The sequence below is a fragment of the Anomaloglossus baeobatrachus genome, chromosome 2, assembly GCF_048569485.1.
Source record: "Anomaloglossus baeobatrachus isolate aAnoBae1 chromosome 2, aAnoBae1.hap1, whole genome shotgun sequence".
Taxonomy (NCBI): Eukaryota; Metazoa; Chordata; class Amphibia; order Anura; family Aromobatidae; genus Anomaloglossus; species Anomaloglossus baeobatrachus.
The window spans coordinates 121525202-121552219 of record NC_134354.1 but is presented as its reverse complement, the minus strand read 5'-3'; the positions used below and the strand labels follow the sequence as shown (position 1 = coordinate 121552219).

Here is a 27018-nt window from a genome sequence, read left to right as displayed (position 1 = left end):
TTCTGGAAAAGTATTCTATGGACAGATGAGACAAAGATCAACCTGTACCAGAATGATGGGAAGAAAAAAGTTTGGAGAAGAAAGGGAACGGCACATGATCCAAGGCACACCACATCCTCTGTAAAACATGGTGGAGGCAACGTGATGGCATGGGCATGCATGGCTTTCAATGGCACTGGGTCACTTGTGTTTATTGATGACATAACAGCAGACAAGAGTAACCGGATGAATTCTGAAGTGTACCGGGATATACTTTCAGCCCAGATTCAGCCAAATGCCGCAAAGTTGATTGGACGGCGCTTCATAGTACAGATGGATAATGACCCCAAGCATACAGCCAAAGCTACCCAGGAGTTTATGAGTGCAAAAAAGTGGAACATTCTGCAATGGCCAAGTCAATCACCAGATCTTAACCCAATTGAGCATGCATTTCACTTGCTCAAATCCAGACTTAAGACGGAAAGACCCACAAACAAGCAAGACCTGAAGGCTGCGGCTGTAAAGGCCTGGCAAAGCATTAAGAAGGAGGAAACCCAGCGTTTGGTGATGTCCATGGGTTCCAGACTTAAGGCAGTGATTGCCTCCAAAGGATTCGCAACAAAATATTGAAAATAAAAATATTTTGTTTGGGTTTGGTTTATTTGTCCAATTACTTTTGACCTCCTAAAATGTGGAGTGTTTGTAAAGAAATGTGTACAATTCCTACAATTTCTATCAGATATTTTTGTTCAAACCTTCAAATTAAACGTTACAATCTGCACTTGAATTCTGTTGTAGAGGTTTCATTTCAAATCCAATGTGGTGGCATGCAGAGCCCAACTCGCGAAAATTGTGTCACTGTCCAAATATTTCTGGACCTAACTGTATATTATATAGAGTCATTACACACAGAGTGATCTATTTCAATTGTTTATTTTTGTTAATGTAGATTATTATGGCTTAAAGCCAATGAAAACCCAAAAGTTATTATCTCATAAAATTAGTATAATTACCAGAAAACACCTACAAAGGCTTCCTAAGTGTTTTAAATGGCCCCTTAGTCTACACAATCATGGGGAAGACTGCTGACTTGACAGATGTCCAGAAGACAATCATTGACACACTCCACAAGGAGGGTAAGCCATAAAAGGTCATTGCTAAAGAAGCTGGCTGTTCAAGTTAAGTGGAAGGAAATAGTGAGGTAGAAAAAAGTGCACAAGCAACCGGGATAACCGCAGCCTTGATGGGATTGGTAAGAAAAGTCTATTCAAAAATTTGTTGAGATTCACAAGGAGTGGACCGCAGCTGGAGTCAGTGCTTCAAGAACCACCACACACAGACGTATCCAGGATATGGCCTACAACTGTCACATTCCTTGTGTCAAGCCACTCATGACCAATAGACAATGCCAGAAGCGTCTTACCTGGGCCAAGGAGAAAAAGAACAGGACTGTTGCTCAGTGGTCCAAGGTGTTGTTTTCAGATGAAAGTAAATTTTGCTTTTCATTTGAAAATCCAGGTCCCAGAGTGTGGAGGAAGAGTGGAGAGGCCACAATCCAAGCTGCTTGAGGTCTAGTGTGAAGTTTCCACAATCAGTGATGGTTTGGGGAGCCATGTCATCTGCTGGTGTAGGTCCACTGTTTTTTATCAAGACCAAAATCAGCGCAACCATCTACCAGGACATTTTAGAGCACTTCATGCTTCCCTCTGCTGATAAGCTTTTTGGAGATGGAAATTTCATTTTCATTTTCCAGCAGGACTTGTCACCTGTCCACACTGCCAAAAGTACCAATACCTGGTTTAATAACCACAGTATCACTGTACTTGATTGGCCAGCAAACTCATCTGACATAAATCTCATAGAGAATCTATGGGGTATTGTCAAGAGGAAGATGAGAGATGCCAGACCCAAAAGTGCAGACAAGCTGAAGGCTGCTATCAAAGCAACCTGGGCTTCTATAACACCTCAGCAGTGCCACAGGCTGATCATCTCCATGCCACACCGGATTGATGCAGTAATTCATGCAGAAGGAGCCCCGACCAAGTATTGAGGCATTTTCTGTACAGACTTTTCAGTAGGCGCCAACATTTCTGAGTTTAAAATCATTTTTTCAGTTGGTTTTATACAATATTCTAATTTTCTGAGATAATGACTTTTGGGTTTTCATTGGCTGTAAGCCATAATCATCAACATTAACAGAAATAAACACTTGAAATAGATCACTCTGTAATGACTCTATATAATATGTGCGTTTCCCTATTTGTATTGAATTACTGAAATAAATTAACTTTTTGATGATATTCTAATTTATTGAGATGCACTTGTATATAGTCTCTCTTGCATTGTCCTCAGGAAATGTGGTGTGATCAGACCCATGTCCCTGCACACATCAGACACATCCATTACAAAGTACATAGCAGGGGTACATATATAAGATTATCTCAGCACAGGGACAATATTTTTAACCCCTTCACGACCATGGACAGATATAGCCGTCATGGAGCGTGTCCCGTTAAGCCCCGCCCCCTGCCGCGGGCAGGCGGCGGCGGTCGGCACACATATCAGCTGTTTTCAACAGCTGACATGTGTGCCTGCTAGCCGCGGGTGGAATCGCTTCCACCCGCGGCCATTAACCCCTTAAATCTTGCTGACAAAGTCTGGCAGCAAGATCTAAATGCGCGCGGCCATGTTTTTTACTTACCGCCGCCCCCACCGGAAGTCACGTGCATGATCACGTGACTATCGGTGGTTGCCATCGTAGCACAGGGTCATGTGATGACGCCTGCAGCTATGAAGTTTCACTTTCGTTTTCCCTCGGCCGCGAGCAGAGAGAAAAAGAAAGTGACTGAATCTGCTGTTTACAGCTGTATAGCTGTGATCAGCAGATAGATAAGAGCGATCGGATTGCTGATCGCTATAGCCCCCTAGGGGGACTAGTAAAATAAAAAAAAAGTAAAAAAAAAAGCTTTAAAAAATAAAAAAAAAACAATAAACCTAAAAGTTCAAATCACCCCCCTTTACCCCCATTGAAAATTAAAGGGTTAAAAAATAAATAAATATACACATATTTGGTATCGCCGCGTTCAGAAATGCCCAATCTATCAAAATATAAAATCAATTAATCTGATTGGTAAACGGCATAGTGGCAAAAAAATTCCAAACGCCAAAATTACGTTTTTTGGTCGCCGCAAGTTTTACGCAAAATGCAATAATAGGCGATCAAAACGTAGCATCTGCGCAAAAATGGTACCATTAGAAACAACAGCTCGAGACGCAAAAAATAAGCCATCACTGAGCCATAGATCCCAAAAAATAAGAATGCTACGTGTTTCGGAAAATGGCGCAAAACGTGCGCCACTTTTATTGGACAAACGTGTGAATTTTTTTTAACCCCTTAGATACAAGTAAACCTATACATGTTTGGTGTCTACAAACTCGCACCGACCTCAGGCATCATACCCACACATCAGTTTTACCATATAGTGAACACCGTGAATAAAACATCCCAAAAACTATTGTGCCATCACAGTTTTTTGCAATTTTTCCGCATTTGGAATTTTTTTGCTGTTTTCCAGTACACCATATGGTAAAACTTATGGTTTCATTTAAAAGTACAACTTGTCCCGCAAAAAACAAGCCCTCATATGGCAAGATTGACGGAAAAATAAAAAAGTTACGGCTCTCGGAAGAAGGGGAGCAGAAAACAAAAACGGAAAGTGCCCCGGGGCTGAAGAGGTTAAACACATCTAATTGTAGAACGTATTAATATTCCAAGATTGATTGAGTAAAATGAACTTTAAAATTAACCTTTATCATGGTAAAACCCCTTTAACTTACAGATGAACCCCATATCAGCCGGTTAACAGCGTTTTTTCACATGACAGGTTCCCTTTAAATCAGACCTGGGCAAGGGGCGGCCCGCGGGCCACATCCGGCCCGCCTACTCTCTGTGACCGGCCCGCCTGGCTCAGGGCGTCCTTGCTGGCCGGTCACTGATGAGATCAATCTGACCTGTTGTCCGGAGCTCCAGGCTCCGGGAGGCGCGTGGTCAGATTGCCCTCATCAGTGCCCGGGCAAATGCCGGGGCCCTGGAGAGCCGGGGGGGCCCACTCGGCCTCGTCAGTTCTGGTGACCCTTGGCCAGGACCCACTCGCCTTAGTTCTGCTGCCCCCCGGGCCGAGTAGGAATCTGCAGCGCCGTCCCTTTAAGGAGCAAAGACTTCCTGGCTGAACTTAATCTGTGGGCGGAGCTACCGGCCGGCGTCCTGCTCATCCCACAGATGAGAGTTGCAGTGCCAGCCAGCGACCCCCAGCACAGTGCTTCTTTCCGGCTCTGTGTGGGCCCCCTCTCCACCGTGACCTGAGCGGTATGTGCCCTCCCCACCCCCCGATTTATGGGCCCTGGTGAGCTGTATGGGCTCTTCTCCCCCCCTAGGTGTATTCCCTGCAAACCCCCCCCCCCTCCCCCCCGGTGCCGTATGTGTTGGGCCCCAGAGCCGCGTGTGTGTCTGTCTGTATGTATATATGTAGCAGAGCTATGTGTGTATGTATGTATATATGTAGCAGAGCTATGTGTGTATGTATGTATATATGTAGCAGAGCTATGTATGTATATATGTAGCAGAGCTATGTGTGTATGTATGTAGCAGAGCTATGTGTGTAAGTATGTAGCAGAGCTATGTGTGTATGTAGCAGAGCAATGTGTATGTATGTATGTATATATGTAGCAGAGCTATGTGTGTCTGTATGTAGCAGTGCTATGTGTGTATGTAGCAGTGCTATGTGTGTATGTAGCACTGCTATGTGTGTATGTATGTAGCAGAGCTATGTGTGTATGTAGCAGAGCAATGTGTATGTATGTATATATGTAGCAGAGCTATGTGTGTCTGTATGTAGCAGTGCTATGTGTGTATGTATGTATGTAGCAGAGCTATGTATGTAGCAGAGCTATGTATGTAGCAGAGCTATGTGTGTATGTAGCAGTGCTATGTGTGTATGTAGCAGTGCTATGTGTGTATGTATGTAGCAGAGCTATGTGTGTATGTATGTAGCAGAGCTATGTGTCTGTATGTAGCAGTGCTATGTGTGTATGTAGCAGTGCTGTGTGTATGTATGTAGCAGAGCTATGTGTGTATGTATGTAGCAGAGCTATGTGTGTATGTATGTAGCAGAGCTATGTGTGTATGTATGTAGCAGAGCTATGTGTGTATGTATGTAGCAGAGCTATGTGTGTATGTATGTAGCAGAGCTATGTGTGTATGTATGTAGCAGAGCTATGTGTGTATGTATGTAGCAGTGCTATGTGTGTATGTATGTAGCAGAGCTATGTGTGTATGTATGTAGCAGAGCTATGTGTGTCTGTATGTAGCAGAGCTATGTGTGTATGTATGTAGCAGAGCTATGTATGTAGCAGAGCTATGTGTGTATGTATGTAGCAGAGCTATGTGTGTATGTATGTAGCAGAGCTATGTGTGTATGTAGCAGAGCAATGTGTATGTATGTATATATGTAGCAGTGCTATATGTGTATGTAGCAGTGCTATGTGTGTATGTATGTAGCAGAGCTATGTGTGTATGTACGTAGCAGAGCTATGTGTGTCTGTAGCAGTGCTATGTGTGTATGTATGTAGCAGAGCTATGTATGTAGAAGAGCTATGTGTGTATGTATGTAGCAGAGCTATGTGTGTATGTATGTAGCAGAGCTATGTGTGTATGTATGTAGCAGAACTATGTGTGTATGTATGTAGCAGAGCTATGTGTGTCTGTATGTAGCAGTGCTATGTGTGTATGTAGCAGTGCTATGTGTGTATGTATGTAGCAGAGCTATGTGTGTATGTATGTAGCAGAGCTATGTGTGTATGTATGTAGCAGAGCTATGTGTGTATGTATGTAGCAGAGCTATGTGTGTATGTATGTAGCAGAGCTATGTGTGTATGTATGTAGCAGAGCTATGTGTGTATGTATGTAGCAGAGCTATGTGTGTCTGTAGCAGAGCTATGTGTGTCTGTATGTATGCAGCAGAGCTGTGTGTCTGTAGGCATGTATAATGTGTATCTATGTATGTCAGTGTATATGGCTGTATAGATGTGTCCGTTCTATATGTATTTTTGTGAGTTTGTCTTTAAATATGTATGTGTACGTATGTGTGTCTGCGTGTTGATGGGGCCCACTGGGACTCTTCCGCCCGGGGCCCACAAAAACCTGGAGCCGGCCCTGACCCTCATCACACGCTGCGTGTCGGGCAGGAAACAGAGGACAGATCCTGAAGCTCCGCACAGTGTAGGCAGCGGAACGCAGGAATCTCTCCTCTGTTCCTTGCCCGACACTTTTCTCTGTGACACACGCGCGCCCTGATATCGTCAGTACGGCGCGCGTGTGTCATTTGAAAAGTTCCTGCCCGGAAGGAGAAGCTGCAGAGGCGGGGGCCGTATGGAGAGAGGCAGCGGCGGGGGCTTCTAGGAATACAGCGTCGGCGCAGCCTGGCCATGTGAAGGAGAAGCAGCTCAGCGGGGGGCTCGTACGGAGGTGTCTGAGGACGGGAACGATAAAAAGAGAGGTGAGTGGTTACTAGTAACCTGCGGGGACAATGGGGGCGGGCAGGCGGGGGGCTGGGGGAGAGGGGTAACTTTTGACAAATATTTGGGGTGTAGTGGTTTAGTATATGAGAATGTAGTTTTACAGGTGTGGTATATGGGGGGGGTGTAGTGGTGTAGTTTTATAGGTGTGTAGTGGTGTAGTATAATACAGGTGTATATAGGAGTGTAGTATAATACTACACCCCTATATACACCTGTATTATACTACACCACTACACCCCTATATACACCTGTAATATACTACACCCCTATATACACCTGTATTATACTACACCCCTATATGCACCTGTATTATACTACACCACTACACCCCTATATACACCTGTATTATACTACACCCCTATATACACCTGTATTATACTACACCCCTATATACACCTGTATTATACTACACCACTATATACACCTGTATTATACTACACCCCTATATACACCTGTATTATACTACACCACTATATACACCTGTATTATACAGGTGTATATAGGGGTGTAGTAGTGTAGTATATTACAGGTGTATATAAGGGTGTAGTGGTGTAGTATATTACAGGTGTATATGGGGTGTAGTGGTGTAGTATATTACAGGTGTAGTGGTGTAGTATAATACAGGTGTAGTATATAGGAGTGTAGTATAATACAAGTGTAGTATATAGGGGTGTAGTGATGTAGTATAATACAAGTGTAGTATATAGGGGTGTAGTGATGTAGTATAATACAAGTGTAGTATATAGGGGTGTAGTAATGTAGGTTATCACAGGTGTAGTATATAGTGATGTGCTGCAGTTTATTACAGGTGTAGTATATAGTGATGTAGCATATTACAGGTGTATATAGGGGTGTAGTGATGTAATATATAGTGGTATAGTATATAGAGGTGTAGTTTATTACAGGTGTAGTGTATAGTGATGTATATTACAGGTGTAGTATGTGGCGGGTGTAGTGATGTAGTATATGGGGATTGTGTGTGTATGTATACATTGTGTGTATGTGTATATATATTATACACGCACAGTATATATGCGTGTTTGTGTGTGTATATATATATATATATATATATATATATATATATATATATATAATGTGTAGAACCGAGTTAATTATATTAGTCCGGCCCTCTAAAACCATCCCAATTTCTCATGCGGCCCCATGGGAAAATTAATTGCCCACCCCTGCTTTAAATAGATTTTTTTTTTTTATCTTAAAATAAATTTTACAATATTTGTAAACTGATTGTCTTGATTCTATTTCAGGGAAAAGTATTTCCAAAACTAAGAAAAAGAAATAGCTCTAACAAGTCTGTAGACTTTGACGACAGCTTTGTTGAAGAAGTAACGACAGATTATGTCTTCAGAATCATATATGCTGGACACAAGCATGACAATAGTGAGTAAAGCTGCAATCTGCTACATGTTCCAGGATAGTAAATGCGATCTATCTCTCTTCATTGATGTATAATATTGCTCCTGAGGCCCCATTATAAAGCTATGTATTCTGCCAATGAAATGTGAGGCGATTAGTGTAATAAATCTAAATAATAGGTACAATCGCAGTTTCTTATTAATATGTTTTTCTGTATGATGAAAAATGTAGTAATAAGCGTCCTATTCATTCATTTAGAAGGAATAAAATGTTCCTGGTGATACAATATATTGCACGATAATTGATGCTATTTCCAAGTCTAATCTCCTGGCAGCCGCATAATCCAGAGCAGACGAGCCCTCAGTAATGTTATACCGCACTGAGTCTTCCCACAGTGTTTATAGCATCTAAGGATATTCCAATACATTCCCAGTGAAGCGTTTCCAGGAATAATCTTAGACAGTAATGACACTGCCATCTTTTACCGCAGCTCGTATCTACCGGCAATGCATAGATGTATAATTCATGTCAGTGGAGTATATATATACTGTATGCGCGATGCTGGTTCTGTAAAAACCACCAAGGCCGTTTCCCAATATCTTTAATTTTATGGCGAGACAGAAGGATTAGTCAAGTTAATGAGAACTTCATTATTTCCTTTGCGTGTAATGCTTAGGCTAGAAGACAATCGTTAAATAGAGAAAAAACTCCATCCTTCATTGATTGGTCGTGAATTTCTAGTTATCCTTTCGAAAGAAGTTGTTAATGTGGCTGCTGACTACTTTTGTTTCCCTGATTTAAAGACGACCAGCCACTTCTGATGGATAAAGTCTCCAAAATATAGAGCTGTGTTTCTCAACCTTTTGAGCCTTGGGACAGCCCCTGATAATATATAATTTAGCATAAATGAGTACACCCTCTTTGAAAATAAGATTTTAATCACTATTTCACACTGAACACGACAAGACCAAGTTTCATAGAATATTTTTTAACCCATTACATGAAAGTAATATTAATAATATAACTTTATTTACAAAATCTTTAGTTTTACTCAAATTAGTTGGTGCAAAAATAAGCCTCCATGAGAACAGCACCAAGTCCTGTAGGCATAGAGAAAACAAGTCAGCTACATATTGCAACAAGTGATGGCAACTTGTTTCTTCAGAATTCCCCATAGATGTTCAGTTGGGCTCAGATCGGGACACATACTTAGCCACTGAACCACTTTCACCCTGTTCTTCAGAAATGAAAGTGGCCTTAAGTGGGCTTTACACGCTACAATATATCAAACGATATGTCGTCGGGGTCACGTCGTGACACACATCCGGCATCGTTTGACATATCGTAGCGTGTAACAGCTACGAGCGAGTGTGAATGAGCAAAAATACTCACCTTATCGTTGCTCGTTGACACGTCGCTCATTTTTTAAAAATCGAACGTCCGGTTGTTCATTGTTCCCGAGGCAGCACACATCGCTCCATGTGACACCCCGGGGACGATGAACTGCAGCTTACCTGCGGAAGAAAGGAGGTGGGTGGGATGTTACGTCCCGCTCATCTCCGCCCCTCCACTTCTATTGGCCGGCCGCTGTGTGACGTTGCTGTGACGCCGAACGTCCCTCCCCCTTCAGGAAGTGGATGTTCGCCGCCCACAGCGAGGTCGTTTGGAAGGTAAGTGTGACGGGGGGTTACGACTTTGTGCGACACGGGCAACAAATTGCCCGTGCCGCACAAATGATGGGGGCGGGTGCGATCGCACATGCGAATGCACGATTAATCGACACGTGTAAAGCAGCCTTTAGATGTGTGTTTTTTATCCTTGTCATGTTGGAAAAGTGCAGATCTACCAAGGGCACGGAGTGATGGGACCATCTTCTCTTTCAATATAGACCAGTGCATCTGTGAATTCATACCTGCAATGAAATGTAGCTCCTCGACACCAACAACCCCACATAAGGACACTGCCACCACCATATTTCACTGTAGGCACCATGCATATTTCTTTGTGCTCCTAACCTGCGTGACATCATACAGTTGTGAAGCCATACATTTAAAAAATCTTGGTCTCATCACTCCAGAGTTTTGAGTCCCAGTAGTCTTCATATTTTTTCAGCATGGGTTGAAGACGGGCTTTTTTGTGTATGGACTTTAGGAGAGGGTTCCTTCATGGACAATACCCATGTGTGGCATTCTTCTGCAATCTACACCATAATGTGCCACAGGAAATACTCACTCCAGTTTAGCAGTTTGGTTCTTAGTTTACTGCAGTGAACTTGCGTGTTGATTTTCGTCAACCTTTCTCAGAAGACGCTCCTGTTTAGGTGTTAACTTCTGTGGTCAGTCTTGCCATCTGTGTGAGATGGTTGCAGATCCATCTCTGTAAAATTTTTAATCACTTTTGCTTTGTAAGTATTATGACTGATAGGTAAAGCTTTGTTAACCTTCTTCTAGCCTTTGCCTTTCTTATTCACAGAAATTATTTTCTTTCTCGGGTCTATTGACATTTCTCTTCCACGTGGTGCCACTGGTGACAGCTTGAAATGGGAAGGGTTTATCTTTGTTAAGTAGCGCCCTTTTATAGTCTGCTGGACACCTATTTAATGAATAATTATATTGAATTCTTTGTAGTCTAAACTTTACCTTTGTTCCTAAGATTCTCATTGGGGTTTATTAATTTTTGCAACATGGGCCTGAATTAATTTCTTTTAATTTTTTAATTTCTTTTAAAAGTAATTAAATTACTTTTTTTGAGTGAGAAAAGTAACATCTTGTTTGCAATCAATGGCCCACATTTGTGGGAGCTTTTTGAGTATTGTATTTCATAGAAAATGTGGATTCTCAGTGGAAACTAAGGGGTACTTTGCACGCTGCGACATCGCAGGCCGATGCTGCGATGCCGAGCGCGATAGTACCCGCCCCCGTCGCAGCAGCGATTTCCTTGTGATAGCTGCCGTAGCGAACATTATTGCTACAGCAGCTTCACATGGACTCACCTGTCCTGCGACCGTCGCTCTGGCCGGCGACCCACCTCCTTGTTAAGGGGGCGGGTCGTGCGGCGTCATAGCGACGTCACACGCCAGGCGGCCAATCGGAGCGGAAGGGCGGAGATGAGTGGGATGTAAACATCCCGCCCATCTCCTTCCTTCCGCATATCCTACGGAAGCCGCAGTGACGCCGGTAGGAGATGTTCCTCGCTCCTGCGGCTTCACACACAGTGATGTGTGCTGCCGCAGGAGCGAGGAACAACATCGGACTGTCGCGTCAGCGTAATCATGGATTACGCTGACGCTGCACCGATGATACGATTACGACGCTTTTGCGCTCGTTAATCGTATCATCGAGCCTTTACACACTACGATGTCGCATGCGATGCCAGAAGTGCGTCATTTTCAATTTGACCCCACCGACATCGCACCTGCGATGTTGTAGTGTGCAAAGCCCGCCTAAAGGTTTTCTGACAAATCTGTTGGGTTGTAGTCATTTATATTGGGCATTGTATATATCTATTTATCTACACGGGGCAGCAGATATTGGCTTCCTGCAGTGACACTTACTTTATTCAGTTCTATCCACAATTCAAAGACTCTGAGAGAATTGAATGTATCAGCAGACGGACGTCTGGAGCATTCTGAGCTATTGCTGCATTGTCTTGACCTGGGTGTCTCTGCACCCCTGGGGAATTTCAACAGCACCCCAGTTGAGAAAAGTTACTTAAAGAAACCCCAAACAAACACTGTGAGCTCTCATATTTCCAATCCAAACAATTTTATTCATAGTTTCTTGAATAGGGAAATCCAAAGGTAACTATCACGGTCAGGCTCCCTTTGTACCTAACATTCTTGAAATGATATGTAATAGGCATACTGTAGATCACTTACTAAATATTTTTCGATATGATAACATGTTGTAAAGGACATGCTGTAAACTTGTGTATCCAAACCAACACTTTTACAGTAAAAACCGCAGTCAGCTATGAATGTAAAGAGATGTTCATTTCCCATAGGCTGCAATAATTTTACAGAAACATTCAATTACTCTGCTGGCGGAAGCTCGTCTGACCTGGCCGACTGCCATCTTACAATATTATTAGGTCTCAAATGAGAGAAGAAACCTTGACAAGACAGAAAAGTTCTGTATTCCAGGGAAGGAACCGACAGGTCAAAATTAAGTGGAATTAGTGGATGTCAGGAAGCTTCTAGTGTTGATGTAATGTACCATCTCCTGGAGCCCGGCTAATAACCCTGTCCTAGTAAATGCTTCCCACATTGCCTTATAGGTTCATAAAATAAACAGAATTAAATTAATAACTTGTCGCATATGGAATTAATTCAAGTCTTACATTACAGTTAGCCATTTTCTCTTTATGGTACGAGGTATGAAAAATTTTATTTGGCATTCATCTACTTATCTACTTTGTTTTACAACTTGGACTAAAGCAAATAACTGTGTTTTATATGTGGTTTTTTTTTCTAAAGAATGGATTTGTGTATATAATGAGGTTAGTGTACGCTTATTACAACCAGGGCCAGATTAAGGTTGATGGGGGCCCAATAACGTTAACATTTTTAGCCATAACAGTAGAGCACGAACTGTAGCATTTAGATATAAATACTGCAGCTCAGTCTCACATTCCCCCTTCTCAGCATACTGCGCCCTCACACTGGCCACCATGCTGCCCCTTCTCTATACTGCACCTCAGTCTCACAATCCCCCTCCTCAGCATACTGTGTCCTCCATACTGTGCCCTCACACTGGCCACCATACTGCTCCTTCTCTATACTGCACCTCAGTCTCACAATCCCCCTCCTCAGCATACTGTGTCCTCCATACTGTGCCCTCGCACTGGCCACCATACTGCTCCTTCTCTATACTGCACCTCAGTCTCACAATACCCCTCCTCAGCATACTGTGTCCTCCATACTATGCCCTCACACTGGCCACCATACTGCTCCTTCTCTATACTGCACCTCAGTCTCACAATCCCCCTCCTCAGCATACTGTGTCCTCCATACTGTGCCCTCACACTGGCCACCATACTGCTCCTTCTCTATACTGCACCTCAGTCTCACATTCCCCCTCCTCAGCATACTGTGTCCTCCATACTGTGCCCTCACACTGGCCACCATACTGCTCCTTCTCTATACTGCACCTCAGTCTCACAATCCCCCTCCTCAGCATACTGTGTCCTCCATACTGTGCCCTCACACTGGCCACCATACTGCTCCTTCTCTATACTGCACCTCAGTCTCACATTCCCCCTCCTCAGCATACTGTGCTCTCCATACTGTGCCCTCACACTGGCCACCATGCTGTCCCTTCTCTATACTGTACCTCCGTCTCACATTCCCCCAGCTCAGAGTACTGTGCCCTCACACTGGCCACCATGCTGCCCCTTCTCTATACTGCTTATCCCCCCCCCACCACTACTCAGTCTCTATACTATGCCCCTCACACTTTTCTTTCCCACTTTGTCCACTTACAATTTTCTCCCACCATACAGCTGCCTCACACTTTCCAATGGTGCCCCCCTGATTGCTGTGCAGGGGCAAATATGCCGCATGCCCCCCAAAGGTACGCCCCTGTACAGTGTACAGGAGAATACATGACTATTACACGCAGGGCCGGCTCCAGGTTTTTGTAGGCCCTGGGCGAAAGAGTCTCAGTGGGCCCCATCCACACATAGACATGCACAGATACATACACATACAGGCATACATACTCATACATATTTAAAGAGAAATTCACAAAAACACATATAAATAGACATAAATCTAGACACAGTCATATACACTGACATACATAGATGACATACACAGATACACATCATACATGCACACACAGACATATTTTTATATTTTTATATATATTTTTAATATTGGGAAGCCGTTAGCATCCTCATTCTCCTCCCCCACTTGTGTCCATCCAGCTCCTCCTGGGCATGTGTCTGTGCTGCGCTGATTGGTGGCAGTCACTAACAGACATGGCCGCACATAGAGCACACTAACACTGCTGTATATACATCACAAGAGGGGCTGAGGACATATACATTACTGGGGGGCATACATATTACTGAGGAAAGGGGTGTAGAGCAATGGGGGGCATATAGCTCTAGAGGGGGGCAGTGGCTCTGAGGTGGGGGAACAAACAGCTCTGAGTTGGGGGGGTGACATGTAGCTCTGGGGGTATACAGCTCTGGGGTGGAGGGGACATACAACTCTGGGGGTATAGTAGTATGCAGCCCCCATATTCCTCCATATAGTGTTATGAAGCTCCCATAGTCCTCCATATAGTATTATGTAGCCCACATGTAGCATTATGCAGCCCCCATATTGCACTATGCAGCCCCCATATGGCACTATGCAGCCCCCATCTGGCACTATGCAGCCCCCATATGGCACTATGCAGTCACCATATTACATTAAGCAGCCCCCATATAGCACAATGCAGACCCATATAGCAGTAGGCACCCTCATGTAGTATACAGCCCCATATAGCACAATGCAGACCCATATAGCATTAGGAATCCTCATGTAGTACACAGCCCCTATATAGCATAGTGCAGACCAGATAGCATTAAGCACCTTCATGTAGTATACAGCCCAAATATAGCACAGTGCAGAGCCAGATAGCATTAGGCACTCTCATGTAGTACACAGCCCCTATATAGCATAGTGCAGACCAGATAGCATTAGGCACCGTCATGTAGTATACAGGCCATATATAGCACAGTGCAGAACCAGATAGCATAAGGCACCCTCACGTAGTACACAGCCCCTATATAGCACAGTGGAGAGCCAGATAGCATTAGGCATCCTCATGTAGTGTACAGTCCGTATATAGCACAGTGCAGAGCCAGATAGCATTAGGCACTCTCATGTATTACACAGCCCCTATATAGCATAGTGCAGACCAGATAGCATTAGGCACCTTCATGTACTATACAGCCCGTATATAGCACAGTGCAGAGCCATACAGCATTAGGCACCCTTATGTAGTATACAGCCCATATATAGCACAGTACAGACCAGATAGCATTAGGCACCCTCACTAGTACACAGCCCCTATATCGCACAGTGCAAACAGCCAGATAGCAATTAGGCATCCTCATGTAGTATATAGGGCCATATAATTTAGTGCAATCCCATGGTCATCTGGCCACAGTGATTGTACATACTCACTTCTCCTCGTTCCCCCACTACTCAGGTCTCCTCGGCACGTCCATTGCTGTCGCTTGCTCTGACCTCTCAGCAGGCGCGCAAAGATGACGTCACCGCGCTCCACTGCAGAGTTATCAGAGTGTTGACAGACACAGCGAGGAGAATCATGAGAGAGAGCGCGCGGCTCCATCTCATCATTGCTCTAAACTGTATCGGCAACTGCGATGCCGATACAATTGAAAGCGCGATCCTCGGCGGGGGGAGGCCGGTGACAGTGCGGGCACCGGGCCCCCCTGACTAGCGGTATGCCACTCCTGCCACCGCGAGTTGGCCCCCCCGGCAGCCCAGGGCCCCGGCATTTGACCGGGTTTACTGTGATACATACACCAGATGTTATACAATATACTCATTATTATCTACCATCTGATGTGTGAACACAGTATATCACACTGTTCTGTACACTGGATGTGGTATACCATGTGCACAGATATACAATGTCCTGCACTGATCACACCTGGACCTACAGGACCTCACATATTCTATATGTAATATGGGCCATATACTGTAGTACAATGTGTGCTGCAGGCTCAGATGTGATCAGTGCAGGATTCTGTGTAGTGATGTCTGTGCCCTCTGCTGAAGCTCAGTGTGAGTTATTGCAGGGGAGGGATGAGGCTGATGACCCGGCACTGACAGCCCGACCTGATCTGCAGCAGTTCACACTCCTGCAATAACTCACACTGATCCCGGGCAGAGCTGCCGCTGACACTATGGAATCCCGTCCTGCTGCCTCGTCACTGAAGCCTCCTGCCCGGCACCATGATGGATGACCTCATACTCACCGTGCTCCACTGAGGCCTGTGCCCCGGTCCTCCCACAAGGTCCTCTTCAGCAGGAAGAAGCATCAGGCGCGCGGTGACGTCATCCTTGCAGACGCAGCCCACACAGCGTGCAGTGGGCGTGTCTGCAGCACAGTGACGGCCGGGATTGAAATTCTTTAAAGGTACAGTGTGGTCCTGAACCTTTGCGGCGTTAATAAAATGGCGGCCACACAGATGGTGGTGGGGGCCCCCTCAGAAGCTCTTGTGGTGGGGGCGCCGGGGCTGGAGCCCTGCCTGCCCCGCCTATAATCCGGCCCTGATTACAACTACCATATGATAGTTCTCTGCTATTCCGATATGGTGTACACTATATTCACAGAAACCCAAACAAACACTGTGAGCTCTGATATTTCCAATTCAATATGTACAGTTTTATTGATACTTTCTTAAATAGAGAAATCCAATGGTAACTATCACGGTCAGGCTCCCTTTGTACCTAACATTCTTGAAATGGTATGTGATAGACATAGATCACATACTAAATATTGACCGAATCTTAGACCCAACATTTTAACATGCTATGAAATAATGTTAGTGTACAAATATTACCCAGTAATAATCCCTATATCCCATGACTCACATTAGTTGTTGGATTCTGTTGCCAGGTTTTTTCCATGTAATCTGAGCACAACATAATGCAGGGGCAGAGACTTTGATTCCAGTGATGTGTCACGTACTGGGCTACTTGCTGTAGATTTGATAAAATCACTGTTTTATCAGCAGGAGATTATCAGTAGAAAACTAGTAAACCTTCTGTCATGTAGTCCTCCATATTCATGAGCCAGAAGTTCTCTGAATGCTGAGCTCTGTATAACCCCAACCCACCACTGATTGACAGCTTTCTGCCTATGCACAGTGTACACAGGAAGCTGCCAACCAGTGCTGTGGGCAGGGTTATACAGAGCTTAGCATTCAGAAAACTTCTAGAGAACACAGTGACTTTATCAAAGCTGCAGCAAGCAGCCCAGTAATTTATACATCCCAGGAATCAGGGTCTCTGTCCCTACATCATGCTGCTCTCAGCAAAGGCAGTAAAAACATGTTGGCAGATTCCTTTAAATGTTGGCAGAATAATAATGATGCAGATCTTTACCTTTATTATACACTGTACTGTATATGCAAGTATACAAAATGACAGAATGTATAGACTGTCTGCACCTTGGTGGGCGTAGACATTTTGGACTTTCTGCAGTCTCCCACATAGCCTTTGATTAGAGTAAAGGACCCAGTGAAGAAAATATATGAAACTGTCTAAAGGGAAAACTATGTTTGCTGTCTGTAGGAACTAATCACAGGGAATATAGATTTGATCTGTGATTGGTGCCAGGGCAAAAAAGCCAGTTTCTGGGGTCCCCTAGGCTTAGTCTCTCTAACCTATAATCTATATTAGCAGATTACATGTGAGCAGCCCCTACTCCACTGCAAACAGGGGGTGCCACACTATGAATGCAATGTACACCCCCTAGATGGAGTCAAGCGGTGCATTGACCACTAATGGTTTACACAGATACAGTACATAGCTATATAGTAGCTACATAGATACAGTACATAGCTACCATACATAATGTCCGATCAAACGTTGTTAAGTGATTGTGTTACTACAAGTGCTAAAGTCATAGAAGCTGTAATAATGAAACTTTAATTGAAGAAATATGTCATGTTACACTGATAAACCCTAAAAGTTGTGTTCTTTTTTCCACTTCTTTTTTTCCTTATCAATATTTTGTTAAAGCAGTCACTATTAACTACCACCACTTAGCTGCCAGTCGTTCGGTCTCTGTTGATGATGACGAGGAAGAAGAAGATAGGCTTCACGCCATGCTATCCATGATCTCCTCTCGGAACCTCACAGCTCCTAAATTGATGAAAGGTTTTTATCTTTCTTCCCTCCTAAACCTCCCCACATCTTGCTATGAAGAGGCAATGTTTCCCATTCAAAAGACAATTGTGGTGGCATTATCGGGCATACAGAACATAATGTGTCACAGCATAGCCATGACTGTTTCATCTGCACTGATGTTAATACTGCATGAAAGGTTATATCATTTTTTTTATTTTATGAAATCTATCAGCAGGTTTTTGCTATGTAATCTGAGACAAGCATGATGTAGGGGCATGTAGGGGACTGACTTACTCATTAAACTAATGATAATCTCAGTAATGATGTTAAAATATAAAATATAATATACATTTTTTTAAAAAAAAAGTATTAAAGTTTTTTCAATTTTACATATCACTACAAGCCAAAAATTCCTGCTAGGGCTTATTTTTAGGGTAGGGTTTATTTTTGGGGAAACAGGGTATCTATATTTAAAACATAGTTTCACTTTTCACACTAGTTACTAGTCCTAATATTAGATTCATACTTCCTGTTCTTTTCAGCAGCCACATGTACAAAATTAATAAACTGTCTCTGACCTAATTCACTTGTTAAGAAGTAGTTTCCTTTCATGCTTGCAAAAGTTATTGTGCATAGAGCGGGTGAAGGTGAGCTGTGAGAATTGCTTATTGTTGAATGCGAATGGTGGATCCTATGTTGGCTACTGTATAATAGAAGCAATATCCTGTTAATGTAATCATGTCTGTGGTGAAAATGAGACTGCTGAAAAGTCTTAAAGTAAAAATCATGAAGTTTGATTCTAGGAATAGGATTAGTGAAAACTGCATGATTTCACTTTTTTTTTTAATAGACATAGTGATTAAAAAATGCTTTTGTCTGATGACAGATTCACTTTAGGAATGATAATTAAAATAATACATTGTTTTTATTTAAATTTATATAAATCCATTAAGCAAATGTTCAAATGTAAACATAAAAATTAGATGTGATTTTCATACATTATTCCCTTGATGCGTTAAGTGAGGGATAATTTAATATGACAATATAATGAGAAGAATTGACCCTAATGTAAAATCTCAAATTCATTATTATTATTACATTTTCTATAACATCAGGAAACGTGCATTAACAGAGCAATTAGGAGGGGGTCACTGAGGCACTTGCCCATGGTGCTTTGTCTCAGGAGGGATGCCAACAAGCCACTTTGTCTGGATCAGGGTATTTAGATAAAGGCTGAGGGCTTTACACTGCACCTTTTCACTTAGTTGACGTAAAGCCTAGCTCCGCAGTATATATATAACCAGTTGTAAGCAATAAAGAAGCTCCGATGGGCGCACCCGCTCCTTTAGACAGCTGACCATTAGGGATGTCAAGAGATGGATTCCTGATCTAATAGTGATGACTATCCTAAAGACATCTATTTTAAAAGCCTGGTTAACCTCATAAAGGATATGTACACTTTTGGTGGCTCTGCTGTTTACTTGAAAACATTTTTGCAAGAGGGTTTATTAAAGGGGTTGTCCATTACTAGGACAACTCTTCTGATTGCACTTGTTTCCCCCAGTTAAAATAAAAGACCCTGCACTCACCTCCTATTCTGGTGCTGTTCTAGCGCTGTCGGTAACTGCAGTTCGGGGCTCACGTTGTGATATCACATTGTGATATCATTGACATTGTGAGCCCCGCATCCAATCACCACCGGCTTCTCTCTCCCCGCCTTTACAATAAATGAGCGATCAACAGGAAGTGAGTTGCAGCCGCAGTGTCACTTCCTGTTGATTAACTCATTTGGTTTGAAGGTGGGGAGAGAGAAGCAGTGATTGGATGCAGGGCTCGCGTGATATTACAATGTCATGTGATCCCCGAACCGTGATTACCGACAGCGCTGGAACACTGCCAAAACAGGAGGTGAGTACAGGGACTTTTATTTTTATTGGGGGAAGGAAGTGGAATCTGTCACGCTGTAAAAAGGGCTGGTGAGAAGTAGTACATCGTATTTCCCACTAGGTGGCAGCAGTGTAGTGAAGGAGAGTCAATCTAACACTGTAACAGAAAGGAGGCTGAAGTACAGCAGAGTAACTTCAGCAGCTAGTTCACAAGCAAACCACCAGGGGGCAATAGAGTAGTCAAGCAGTCAGGGTCTATCCGGGAACTCAATGCAGTGCAGAGGGAGCATCAAGATCAGGTCAGAAAACAGAACCGAGGTCGGATGCTGGGAGATCAGGTATGCAGAGGGGAACACAAAGGGCACAGTGAACGGAAGACAAGACCGGAGGGTGAGGAAACGCAAACACGGGAATGAGGATGAACCAGGATGGGTAAGCAAATGACAGGAGAGGGAAGTCAGGGACTGGGATAGACAGATAAATGGTGGAGGGTACAGGTCAGGGCACGGTAACAAGGTGTCAGATCAAACAAGAAATCTCACCAGAGCCAGTCACAGGCTGCAGAGTAAAACTATAACCAGCGCTGGTCTGCTGGTGCAGCGCCCAGATATAGAGTCTCCTGAAACCGGAACGAGGCCGTTGTGAGTTAACCCTTGACATGACCAGGCCAGTTTTGGGAAACTCTGGAGCGGGGAATACCGCTATTGAAAATTGTATGTATTTCTGTAAAAAGAAATTACATGTCCATACTTCAGGCGTTTTCCACTAGGCAGGTAAAATATATCTTTGTACTGTGTTAGCCAGTAGAGATAAAAAATTGTTTAAAAGAACTGAAGTCCTCAGTGGTTGATACCTTTTAATGGCTAACTGAAAAGATGGTAATAATAGCAAGCTTTCGAGACTACTCAGGTCTCTTCATCAGGCATGGTATAACACAAAATCTGAAGTCACATATTTATACACAACAGGACATAGAATAGTGCAGTAAAAAACAAAACAAAAAAAACAAAAAAGTTATTTGAAACAGAACTATCACTATGGCAGGGGGGCAAACTGTTGTGGCCATAAATATTGCTGCAGTTCAGTGTGAAAGTGTTATTGTCCTCTGATTAGGGTCAGGTCCAGGGCTGTGACGCGCTCGGATGGTCAGAGGAGCACATCTCTTAACTGATGTAAAAAGACATGAATCCAGGAGACACATTCATTCCTGCTCTGATTGTGTCAAAGGTCATCATAAGTTTGTACTCCCATAGTCTCCTATCTCTCTGGGACTTGAAATTCCCTTTCAATACCAGCAATTTCATGTCCATGATGCTGTGGTCTGGGTTACAAAAATGTTTGGCCACAGGTAGATCTATTCTTTTTTCCTTAATTGTGTGGCGGTGAGAATTCATCCTTGTCCTGAGCTGTTGTCCTGTCTCCCCTACATACAGACCCCCAGTTGGACATTTGGTACATATAATTAAGTACACCACATTGGTTGTGGTGCAGCTGAAGGTACCTGGGATCTTGTAGTCCTGATGTGATCTGGGAATCTCTATCTTGTCCGTTGTCAATATAAATGGACAGGTCTTACATTTTTTTCTGGTTGCAGGGAAATGTTCCTATTGGTGTTGGAGAGGACAGGGAGCTTCTGATAATGATGCTTCTTAGATTTGGGGGCTGTCTAAAACACAGAAGTGCGGGGTCTGGAAAAATAGATTTTAATCGGGCATCTTTTTGCAGTAATGGTTGTAGTTTCCGTGCAGCTCCTCTAAACACCTCCAGATGTGGATTGTAGGTGACTACAAAAGGGACCCGATTGTTTTCTTCTTTAGTTTTATAATGTAGGAGATGGTTTCTTGGTATTCTGGTGGCTCTTGTAATCTGGTTTTCAATTGTTCTTGGGTGGTAGTCTTGATTCAAAAAGGTCTTTCTGAGGCCCTCAAGGTGATTGTCTCTATCTGTACTGTTGAAACATATCCGATTGTACCTGATAGCCTGGCTGTATACAATAGAGTTTTTTATGTGTTTTGGATGAAAACTGTCCCATTTCAGGTATGTTGGACGGTCAATTGGCTTCTTGTACAGGGATGTCTCTATTTCATTGTTCTGTAGTTTAATGATGGTGTCCAAGAAGTTGATTTCCGTGCAGGAGTAGTTGAGTGTTAAGTTGATGGTGGGATGAAACTGATTAAATTGTTCATGGAAGGTCTTCAGCTGCTGCTCAGACTCTGTCCAGATGATTAAAATATCGTCAATGTAACGGTAGTAGGCCAGAGGCCTGATAGGACAAGAGGATAAAAAGTCACTCTCAAGCTTGGCCATGAAAATATTTGCATATTGTGGTGCCATTTTGCTTCCCATTGCAGTCCCAGTCTCCTGTAGATATATGTTATTGTCAAATGCAAAGTAATTGTGGGTGAGGATGAATTTTGTAAGCTTCACTACAGAATCGGCATCAGTTCCTGTATTTTCCAGGAAAATTTTGCAAGCATTTAATCCATCCTGGTTTGGAATATTCGAGTACAAGGATTCCACATCCATTGTAGCAATGATGGTTCCCTCTGGAAGAGGACCTATTGCTGATAGTTTTTTCAATAGGTCAGTAGTGTCCTGGATGTAGCTGGTTGTACCCCTTACCAAGGGTTTAAGGATACCCTCTACCCATCCAGAGACTTGTTCAGTGAGGGTACCCACACATGAAATGATGGGTCTTCCTGGGTTTCCAGATTTGTGAATCTTGGGAAGCATGTAGAATGTGCCTATTCTTGTCCTGTGTAGGGTCAGACTCCCCTACTGACCTATTGAAAAAACTATCAGCAATAGGTCCTCTTCCAGAGGGAACCATCATTGCTACCATGGATGTGGAATCCTTGTACTCGAATATTCCACACCAGAATGGATTAAATGCTTGCAAAATTTTCCTGGAAAATACAGGAACTGATGCCGATTCTGTAGTGAAGCTTACAAAATTCATCCTCACCCACAATTACTTTGCATTTGACAATAACATATATCTACAGCAGACTGGGACCTGGGACTGCAATGAGAAGCAAAATGGCACCACAATATCCAAATATTTTCATGGCCAAGCTTGAGAGTGACTTTTTATCCTCTTGTCCTATCAGGCCCCTGGCCTACTACCGTTACATTGACAATATTTTAATCATCTGGACAGAGTCTGAGCAGCAGCTGAAGACCTTCCATGAACAATTTAATCAGTTTCATCCCACCATCAACCTAACACTCAACTACTCCTGCACGGAAATCAACTTCTTGGACACCATCATTAAACTACAGAACAATGAAATAGAGACATCCCTGTACAAGAAGCCAATTGACCGTCCAACATACCTGAAATGGGACAGTTTTTATCCAAAACACATAAAAAACTCTATTGTATACAGCCAGGCTATCAGGTACAATCGGATATGTTTCAACAGTACAGATAGAGACGATCACATTGAGGGCCTCAGAAAGACCTTTTTGAATCAAGGCTACCACCCAAGAACAATTGAAAACCAGATTACAAGAGCCACCAGAATATCAAGAAACCATCTCCTACATTATAAAACTAAAGAAGAAAACAATCGGGTCCCTTTTGTAGTCACCTACAATCCACATCTGGAGGTGTTTAGAGGAGCTGCATGGAAACTACAACCATTACTGCAAAAAGATGCCCGATTAAAATCTATTTTTCCAGACCCCGCACTTCTGTGTTTTAGACAGCCCCCAAATCTCAGAGGCATCATTGTCAGAAGCTCCCTATCCTCTCCAACAACAACAGGAAAAAATGCAACCAGAAAAAAATTTCCCTGCAACCAGAAAAAAATGTAAGACCTGTCCATTTATATTGACAACGGACAAGATAGAAATTCCCAGATCACATCAGGACTACAAGATCCCAGGTACCTTCAGCTGCACCACAACCAATGTGGTGTACTTAATTATATGTACCAAATGTCCAACTGGGGGTCTGTATGTAGGGGAGACCGGACAACCGCTCAGGACAAGGATGAATTGTCACCGCCACACAATTAAGGAAAAAAGAATAGATCTACCTGTGGCCAGACATTTTTGTAACCCAGACCACAGCATCATGGACATGAAATTGCTGGTATTGAAAGCGAATTTCAAGTTCCAGAGAGATAGGAGACTATGGGAGTACGAACTTATGATGACCTTTGACACATTCAGAGCAGGAATGAATGTGTCTCATGGATTCATGTCTTTTTACATCAGTTAAGAGATGTGCTCTTCTGACCATCCGAGCCGTGTCACAGCCCTGGACCTGACCCTAATCAGAGGACAATAAAACTTTCACACTGAACTGCAGCAATATTTATGGCCACAACAGTTTGCCCCCCTGCCATAGTGAGAGTTTTGTTTCATATAACTTGTTTGTTTTTTTTTGTTTTTTTACTGCACTATTCTATGTCCTGTTGTGTATAAATATGTGACTCTTCAGATTTTGTGTTATACCATGCCTGATGAAGAGACCTGACTAGTCTGGAAAGCTTGCTATTATTACCATCTTTTCAGTTAGCCATTAAAAGGTATCAACCACTGAGTTCTTTTAAACAATTTTTTTCCACTAGGCAGACACTCCATACTTTACAATAGAAGTCAATGGAAAGGCTAAAAAAAAGCACTTGGAAGAAGCCCTTAAGTTTTTTTGCATGTTGTGTAAGCATTTCCACCTTAAAAGAACGCTAACATGATATATATCGCTTAATGGATGTCAAAAAAGCATAAAAAAGGCAATTAAAATAACACACAGAAAACGCTAAAAAAAATGTTAACCAAACAGTAATGTTAAAAAAAAAAAAACACTTCAGGAAAAAGGAAGGAGGGATTCCTGAAGCATCTTCTTGGGAAAAACAAACAAACGTTTTAAATGTATATATAAAAAATAATGTAGAACACAAGGTTATATGCACACTGAGGGGGATTTTAGCAGTTTTGGAACATAAACCACTTCAGTAAATTCTCTTTTTTGAGGAGTTTTTCTTTTCTGAAGTGGTTTTGTTGAGTTATTATAGAGTTCTGAAGCGGTTTTATCCCTGCAACATTCTTTGCAGCCTTTTAAATAGACAGTGCCTAGTTTAACGAGGTTGCCTTCAGGATACCTCTCCGTATGATTTATAGATGAAGTTTAAGTAATATATATGGCACTCACCAGGTAATTTTCATATTGCTTTTATTCCATATTAAAATATTCCATGATCATTGGGGCAGTCAGGTTTCAGTCACCTTCTCATAGAGTCAGCACTGCAGACGTTTTGCATCCCACATGGCGAAAATTACCAATGAGTGCTGTATTTATTTCACTAGAATGAGCATGTCACTTCTTTTAGGCTATGTGCGCACAGTGCGTTTTTCGCGGCGTTTTTGCACGTTTTTCGGGTGCGTTTTTGGCCTCAAAACTGCAGGACTTTGCTTCCCCAGCAAAGTCTATGAGTTTTCATTTTTGCTGTCCGCACACATCTGTTTTTTTTACCTGCGTTTTTGAGTTAAAAAAAAAAAATGGACATGTCAGTTCTTTCCTGCGTTTTTCTGTGTTTTCCACCCATGCAATGCATTGGAAAAACGCAGCAAAACGGAGAGATCAAAAATGCAGCAAAACGCAGCCAAAAACGCACCAAATCGTTTTTTCGACGCAGGTGCGTTTTTGTGCGTTTTTAGCGGCCAAAAACGCACAAAAACGCAGCGTCAAAAAGACGCAGTGTGCGAACCTAGCCTTAATGGCTTCAAGGTTCCCGAACCCTGAAGTTAAAAGAAGTGACATAAGACGGAACATATGGACAACAATTTCATCTGAATCTGCCAAAAAGAAAAGACAAATCCTCAGGGTATGTGCACACAGTGTCTTCAAGATTTTCCCTAGGCAAAGGCAATTAAGGAAGAAGCCGGAGGTCTTTTTTTTTTAAGTGGTTATGTCTTTATTTTTGTGGCGGCTCTGCAGCATCTTTTTCTATAATTTGAACTATAACTAGCTATTGTCTTCCTACCAGAAGCCACCCGAAGAATCTCCAAGCCAAACCATGAAGTGATTAAAGAAGTAGCAAAGGACAGAACATCACTTTTTGTGGCAGTTACCAAAGATGTCATATGCACATACCCTTAGGATCAGTGATCATAGCTCACAAATGTGAGAGAATACAATCCATTTTTGTTCTTATAGAAATCATCTTGTCTTATAACTCATGATGACATAGGGCTCAGCTAACACTGATGGGCGGGAAAGTTTCACATTTCTATACACACCCCTGTGGCTCTTATTGGTGTATAGTTCTTAGGAGTTATTTCTTTGTTTGGGATACTATATTAACTGGTCACATTATGTAATAAAACATAAACTTTTAGTACACCACAAAGCATGTGTGCTGCAATGATTTCCTGAGCGCTCCTAAAAATCTTACTAATTTGGAGTTCCAGTGGCATACGGTAGAAGGAGTGTATTTCACTCACACAACTAAAAATCAAGTTTAAAAATAAATATTAGTCAAACGCTACACAACAAACACATGTATATCAGGACTTTTTGTTTTTCTAGGCTCAAGAATTTTATTTGCTGGAATGGAATATGCAATTAACGTCCAGACTAAACCAAGCAATGTCTGGCTTTGCCACCTCATATTCTAGGGTTTAAATACAAATTAAATCATTTAAACAGGACATCAGCCCGTTGTAGTGATATCATCTAATCCATTATACGCAGTAATAGAACGATTCCTGGAATTATTTGTGATGCAAACATTGTGTCCTGCCTCCCGATAATGACATCACTGTTGGTACGGGGTTTGCTTGCCCTTGTCTGCTGGTGTTTGCAACATGCTCGACCTTTGCATGTGGCCAATTTTGCAGCTATCCAACAATTGATGAAGGGTACAAAATAATGAGGATGCTGTTCACTTCTAATTCTTCAACGACTCCGGTACCTTTCATCTGGATCTTTAGGTTCTGTGGGGTTCTGATTTTCCATTTTGTAATCCTTTATTTCTATAAATAATTTCATCTTTTCCATGTGAATACTTTTTTTTTATTATCATGATTTTTTTTATTTTTTTATTTGGGCCCGTGAAAAATATCTTAATTAATGGAATATTTTAATCCAAACAATTGTGGCAGATGCGGGGGCGATCTACTACTTTTATACATTTTATTGCTATAGAATAAAATGCAATACAATTTTGGCCATCCAGCTCCCTCCCTGAAGAATTAAGGTGAAGAGCATTTTTTCATTAAAATTTGGCTTTCCTTAGCAGTTATTATTCATATATTTCTTTTTCTAAGTGTTGGCATGTTCTTGCATTGCTGTGAATTTATTTTACCTTCCTACAC

At 42.5% G+C, this 27018-nt stretch overlaps 1 protein-coding gene across 3 annotated transcripts in view; it reads left to right on the top strand.

Annotated features, from left to right (window-relative positions):
* SGSM2 (small G protein signaling modulator 2) overlaps positions 1-27018 on the top strand; it is a 511886-nt gene that overhangs the window by 410647 nt on the left and 74221 nt on the right. The window contains exons 11-12 of one of the 3 annotated variants that reach the window (XM_075335300.1): positions 7821-7953; positions 17702-17836. In XM_075335300.1, the coding sequence (XP_075191415.1) occupies positions 7821-7953; positions 17702-17836 (268 nt within the window). Of the gene's footprint in view, positions 1-7820; positions 7954-17698; positions 17837-27018 lie in introns of all 3 variants that reach the window. The other 2 variants (XM_075335299.1, XM_075335301.1) reach the window with 2 other exon arrangements.